The following is a 6,797-nucleotide window of genomic DNA, read 5'->3' as shown; positions in this document are numbered from 1 at the left end:
TCATGTGGGTGGTGAAGACGTCGGGCATCCTCTTCTGAGAAGCCGACAACAAGGTTATCGATCTATGTTATCTTCGGAACGATGCCTATTAGCTGAACATTCTGAACCATTCTAAGATAAGTCTTTCGAGCCTTTTTGGATGAATCGGCAGTCGCCGTGCCTCCCACAATCATCCTTATGTCGCCTAGGGGTGGCCTTGGGCACTCATTGTCCCATCAGGGAACCTGGTCTTGGGGCAGATTCGCTTTCTCTCTACTGACAAACTTCTGTAACTTCCCTTGCCTAATGAGGGCTTTGATCTACTGTTTCAAGTCGTAGCAGTCAGCTGTGTCATGACCGTGGTTACGGTGGAAACGACAGTATTTGTCTTTGGACCACTTGTTGGGATCTCCCTTCAGCTTACCGAGGAAGGTTAGGGCTCCCTCGTCCTTTATTTGCATCAGGACTTAGTCGATCGGGGCAGTAAGTGGGGTGAAGCTCATGAACTTCCCCACAGGGGGCTTGGAGCACCTGTCATCCCTTCGTTCTCTAGTTCTCGCTATCTTTCGCCATCTATCCTACTGTGTGTCCTCTTGTCTTTCTCTCTTCTTGGGCCTCTCCTCTCGGGCCAAAAGCACGTCTTCAACATTCATGTATTTGGTCGCCCTGTAAAGCACATCTAACATAGTCTTTAGGTCGTTCTTATATAATGAAAATAGAAACTTACCCTTCCGTAACCCATTGGTGAATGCGACTACATGTATTTTGTCATCGGCCTCATCGATTGAAAGTGCTTCTTTGTTAAAGCGAGCTATGTAAGACATCAATGTCTCATCCTCTCGTTGCTTGATACTCATCAAACACGCAATGAATTTTTTATACCTATGCCCCCCAATTAAGTGTGAGGCAAATTGGGCACTTAGCTCTTTGAAAGTGCTGATGGAGTTAGGCGTCAGTCTGCTGAACCATATTCTTGCCGGCCCCTTCAGCGTAGTAGGAAAGGCCCTAAACATAATTTCGTCTGCGACTCTTTGAAGGTGCATCAAGGTCTTGAAAGATTCTAAGTGATCTAGAGGGTCTTTAGCTCCGTCGTAGCTTTCTACCTGCGCCATATGAAACTTCGGCGGAAGGGGGTATGAATTGACAGACGTAGTAAATGGCGAATCGGTTCGGTGGACCAAGTCGTCAAGGTTGCTGGATACTCGTCCTCTAAGGGCGTTCATCATAAAGTCCATTTGTTCCTTCATTATCTGCATCTCTGCAACCATGTGAGGTGGAGCCGTATTTGTGATGGATGGTCGGCTCATGTCCTGTCGTTCTGGTCTACTTAGGGCATTGCTACCTTTCGGCCCCTTTTGGTCCCTTCTCTCAACGCTGGTACCTTCTTGGTCTTCCTCTTGGGTACCCATTGCTGTGTTTTTCTGCCATAGCTGTTCCTTTAGGTCTTGATTCTATTTGGTGAGACGTTCCACTCTGGCTGTGAGGGTTTGGACCTGCCTCTCTAGGGCAATGGGTCGCGGCTCGTCCCCCTGAACGTTGTTGGTGGTAACCATCGAGCGAGTAAGTACCATGCAACTCTTTGTTCGGGAAGCGATAGTATGGCTTTCAAGTCGCTAAGAGTCTTCTCGTAGACGGTGCCAACTGATGATGCTGAAAAATCAATAGTAAGTCACACGGTCCTCACGTGCTCGAAATAACACCTGCACAACACAAAAAGAGAAGACCTAGCAGAGAGCATCGGTGTGGTGCCAACCAAATACCCTCCGAAGGTCAAGTTAGAACTTCTCACAACTCTAGAGTGCCAAAGCTGGGGTGAATTATGCGTACCTTGATCTGCGAGGGTCTTGGGTTTTTATAGTAGTAGAGGGTTGACATCATTTCCTCGAGTTAGAAGTCTTTTCCTTATAGAAGTCTCCATGAGTGTATTTTGCGAAGCCCTTTCCTTGTAGGAGTCCTCTTGATTAGCACTAAATGTGAAACACAAGATATTTCCTTGTATATGCAAACGTGGAGACCAAGCAAGGCTCAGGGTCGTTAGCTTCGCCTACTCCCTTCAGCTTCATTGGTGTCAGCTACCCATCTTTGTTGCCTAAGGTCCTCCTGTCGCCTATGAGGTGTTAACGTTGTCACTTGCTAGTGGATCCCAACGGGTTTATTTGGAGTGTCATTTCGTACTTTCACAAGGGTGAGTATTATTACTACAGTTTTACCCTAATCAATGGGAATAGTAGTTAAAGTCATCTACTTACAAAATATTTTTATAGCTAGACTCTTTATTACAAACCCTGCTAATTTCCCGCTTGCCCTTTTATCGTAGTGACCTTAAAACATCTACAATCTTGCTAAGCGAATCTTCTCCATGAACTCTTTATTTGCACAAACCAGAACCTCTAGCACTCTAAAGAATCTCCTACAAGAATTTGTTGTAGCGAACCTCATCATAAAGGATTTTAGTTTACAACTTACAAGAAGGTTTTTCTTAGTTAAGCACGAGGAGAGAAGGCACGTGGTTTTCTCTGAAAGCTCAATGTGTGGCTACCTTTTATCTATAGAACAATCGTGCAAAGTATAGGCGACCTTGTTGGAAATTCTAGTCCAAATGAAAAAAAAAGAAAAAAAAAAAATTGGTTGGATAGCAGGTTTCCGCAATCTCACACAAATGAGCCTAGAACAAATGATCGGTGAAGTATCGAGTTCCTTTAGTATTTTGCATGACCGAGATTCACTCACTTGAGAGAAGTACCTTAATCACTTGAGCAAAGATCCACTTTTACAAGAGCAAAATTCTCTAAAATAGAGAGCAATTTGTAACAAACTTTTACATGAAATAAAATACACCCTAATGATATGTTTGATTATAACCAATGTCATGGAATTGACCAATACTGGAATACAAACAATTTGGCAAACTACAAATTTTTTTTTTGGGACAAACTACAATTTTTCTGGCTGCATTTGAAAATATCACAAAAGTGTTTCTAACTCCATTGACACCTTTTATTATTTTTAAAAAATACAACCAAATTTCAAATTCCTCTCCCCAATTATAGTTACTGTCAAATTATAAAAATTTAAATTTTAGAAAAAATATTTGTAAGAAAGCCACTCCATCAAGAAATGAAGGACTCCAAATAGTACATAGTAAAAGCATTGTAGCACATCAATTGATTGTGAAATTCTCCTCTAGTAGAGGCAACTATTTTTACAATTACTCTCGTATTTCATTTCAATTTTTTTTTTAATATATACACCAATTTAATGTTTCAGCAAATTTAGCAAAAGAATCCACATGCATCTGTTGGTCAAGACAAATCGGCCTTTTTCACAACTGAAATCGCTCCTATATGAAAACCACTGGTAAATAACTAAATATATCTCGTAAAATTTATACTTGGACCACCACCAAACCAAAGTACACAGCCGTTTTGTGAAAGAATGAAGAGTCACACTCTTATTTAGTATTTTACATAGCAAATGCATCCAGTATAATCTGCTTTCTTTTATTCTTTTCACCAACTTTTTCCAACAATAGGTAGACACATGCATGTGATCACCTATAACACAGGAAGAAGCATGGCACTGTAAAGGGAACCTCTCAGGAACTGAACCACAGCTCTCAACAAAAGGAGAGTGATGTGTACCACCAAAGCAGAGGTTAATGGCGGTATCATCTTCATTATCACAAACACAGAAGGAGAAGGAGATCAAATCTACCGCTTAGGTTCATTCAAGTTCTTTCCCTCAAAAAATTCACCCAACATTCGTTCAAGATCCTCCGTACTCTCAACTAGAGGCCTGTAAAACATCCAAAAGCAAGTGTAAACAAGAAAGTAATTACAGAGTAATGCGGAATCATTAGACAGCCAACGAAAATACAATCTATCTGCATGTATTTTGCATAGCTTTGGGACAAGTACCCTAAGTCATTTGTAGCTCTTACATAGAGCTTTTCTAGCATTTTAAATATGACCATTTAAAAAATGTGAAGAATGACAATTGACAACATTCAAGTGTTTCATTTATCCATTACTGTTGTTTGAAAATTTCTAAATAGACCTCATTATTGACTTTGTAATAAATACATCCTGAAAGAAACATCTTTTACACACGCACATACACAAACACATTCTTGTGTGTGTGTGTGTGTGTGTGTGTGTGTGTTACTTCAAGTATGAGAAAACGCACCCAAAACGTTTTACAAAAGATCTGTAGGCAGGCAACAACATTTCCGCAACCGCAAGCCTTAGAGACTCTCGCAACTCAGTGTCAGGAGCTGTCCACTGAGATTGCTTTTGATGAAGTTCCTCAAATTGCATATTGCCTGTCTTGAACCTGAGAAATCCCACCAGGTCAGAACATCTGAGACAAAAATTACTTGAAAAAAATCCTAGAAAGATTTAACTCATTACCAACCAGTCTTTCACCAATGGTCTAGAAACTCCACTACTATTTCCTCCATAACCACCTACTGAACTCCCTCCCCTGGACGAGGTTAGGCCTTGGATAGTGAGGCACTGAAGAATCTGCAAAGGAAAAAAGCACCTGCATTTAGCAATATGAAACCAAGTTCCTTTCCAGATCAATACTTTAAAGGGAAATAAGAGGCATTAAGCATAATCAGGACAGGTTACATCGAGGGTGTTCTGATTTTCAACCATTAGGACAGCATAAGATGTCAAACTTCAGAGTAAGAACTCAAATTAACTATGATAAAAATACAACAAAATGAGGAATTTTTTAAACACCTTTGGTTCATATGATGAAACTAAATCAAATGTATTCCGGTTAAGAAGGCATTTCTTTGAGTTTGCACTATATTGTTTGCCTCATATAGAGTACAAGGCAACTCATCCCAGAGAAAAATGTATCAAAGATTTATTTTATTTTATTTTTTTTATATAAGTAAATTTATCAAAGATATCTGTGATACTATGCTCATATATATTATGATTTAAGTTTGAATTGACAAAAATACACAGATCAATGGGTGAAAATGGCCAAATACCGCCATTTTCAGAAACTTGTAGCAAAAAAACACTGTTTCGGAACTATATGGGGAAATACCACTTTTCTAGAACTCGAGTTTCATAAATTTGAGTTCCAAATGGTACTCGAGTTTATAAAACTTGAGTTCCTCATCAGTTTTGCCACTGTGGCATTGCTGAGCTGGAAATTTGGCGATTAAAAAAAATAATTTGGTACTCGAGCTTGGTAAACTCGAGTACCATGCAACACAATACTCGAGTAAACCAGGCTCAAGTACCGTTTATAAATAAAATGCTGTTTATTTTATTTCTACAGTACTCGAGCTCATCAAGCTCGAGTACCTTGTAACTTTTTTTTTTTTTTTTGGGATTATTGACAAATAAACATAAACATAAAATGCTGTTTATTTTATTTCTACAGTGCTTGAGCTCACCATGCCTGAGTACCTTGTAACTTTTTTTTTTTTTTGGATTATCGACAAATAAACATAAACATAAAAATAAGTAGCTTTTTTAAGTTTTTATTTATTTAAATAGAAGCATTGTAAAATATAGAGATTTTAATTTCAAAATATGAATTTAATTTCTACATTAAGTAAAACTGTTCACTGTTTTCTCATAAAAATTGTTCACTATTTTCTGCATAAACTATTTCTAGCATTCTGCATAAAATTATTTTTTGTTCAGCATTATTTAAAAAATTGTTCACTCTCTTTTCTACGTAAATTATTTTATGTTCACTATTTAAAAAATTGTCCACTGTTTTCTCATAAAACACCTAGTGAAATCGTGTTTTCTAAATTTAAACACCAAATCTGAATGCTTTTTCATGTTTGAATTTCACAATAATCAAATATATTTTTCTGTATTGATAAAATCTGTTTCTACATTAATAAAATTTGCACTCTGCACATCATGTTAACTGTATATTCGAATCTGCTTACTGTATTCATAAAATCTGTTTTTTGCATTAAGTAAAACTGTTCACTGTTTTCTGCATAAACTATTTCTAGCATTCTGCATAAAATTATTTTCTGTTCATCATTATTTAAAAAATTGTTTACTCTCTTTTCTGCGTAAATTATTTTCTATTCACTATTTAAAAAATTGTTCCCTGTTTTCTCATAAAAACACCTACTGAAATCGTGTTTTCCAAATTTAAATGCCAAATTTGAATGCTTTTTCATGTTTAAATTTCACAATGAACGAATTTGTTTTCCTGCATTGATAAAATCTATTTATACATTAATAAAATTTGCTCTTTGCACATCATGTTTACTGTATATTCGAATCTGCTTACTGTATTCATAAAATCTGTTTTTTGCATTAAGTAAAACTGTTCACTGTTTTCTACATAAACTATTTCTAGCATTCTGGATAAAATTATTTTTTGTTCAGCATTATTTAAAAAATTGTTCACTCTCTTTTCTGTGTAAATTATTTTGTGCTCACTATTTAAAAAATTGTTCCCTGTTTTCTCATAAAACACCTAGTGAAATTGTGTTTTCTAAATTTAATAGCCAAATCTGAATGCTTTTCCATGTTTGAATTTCACAATAATCGAATCTATTTTTCTGCATTGATAAAATCTGTTTCTACATTAATAAAATTTGCTCTCTACACATTATGTTTACTGTATATTCGAATTTGCTTACTGTATTCATAAAATCTGTTTTCTGCATTAATTAAAACTGTTCATTATTTTCTCATAAAAATTGTTCACTGTTTTCTGCATAAACTATTTCTAGCATTCTGCATAAAATTATTTTCTGTTTAGCATTATTTAAAAAATTGTTCACTCTCTTTTCTGCGTAAATTATTTTCTATTCACTA

At 36.6% G+C, this 6,797-nt stretch overlaps 1 protein-coding gene across 1 annotated transcript; it reads right to left on the bottom strand.

Moving 5' to 3' along the window:
- Positions 1–3,345: 3,345 nt before the first annotated feature.
- Positions 3,346–4,990, bottom strand: LOC115985350 (exocyst complex component EXO70A1-like). The gene is made up of 4 exons (XM_031108297.1): positions 4,985–4,990; positions 4,393–4,502; positions 4,165–4,311; positions 3,346–3,774 (listed from the first exon to the last, which is right to left on the bottom strand). The coding sequence occupies exons 1-4, from the start codon at positions 4,988–4,990 to the stop codon at positions 3,690–3,692; spliced, it is 348 nt and encodes a 115-aa protein (XP_030964157.1). The 3' UTR covers positions 3,346–3,689.
- Between the last annotated feature and the right edge of the window lie 1,807 nt (positions 4,991–6,797).

The sequence above is a fragment of the Quercus lobata genome, chromosome 4 (assembly GCF_001633185.2).
Source record: "Quercus lobata isolate SW786 chromosome 4, ValleyOak3.0 Primary Assembly, whole genome shotgun sequence".
NCBI lineage: Eukaryota > Viridiplantae > Streptophyta > Magnoliopsida > Fagales > Fagaceae > Quercus > Quercus lobata.
The sequence above is the reverse complement of the archived record's forward strand: the minus strand, read 5'-3'. Positions and strand labels throughout refer to the sequence as shown.

What these genes read in the sequence shown, in the direction of transcription:
- LOC115985350 (XM_031108297.1), bottom strand. An exon ending in AGACCATTGGTGAAAGACTG is followed by an intron (nt 4,312 to 4,392) that starts GTTGGTAATGAG and finishes GGGATTTCTCAG; the next exon opens with GTTCAAGACAGGCAATATGC. An exon ending in TCTTTTGTAAAACGTTTTGG is followed by an intron (nt 3,775 to 4,164) that starts GTGCGTTTTCTC and finishes GATGTTTTACAG; the next exon opens with GCCTCTAGTTGAGAGTACGG.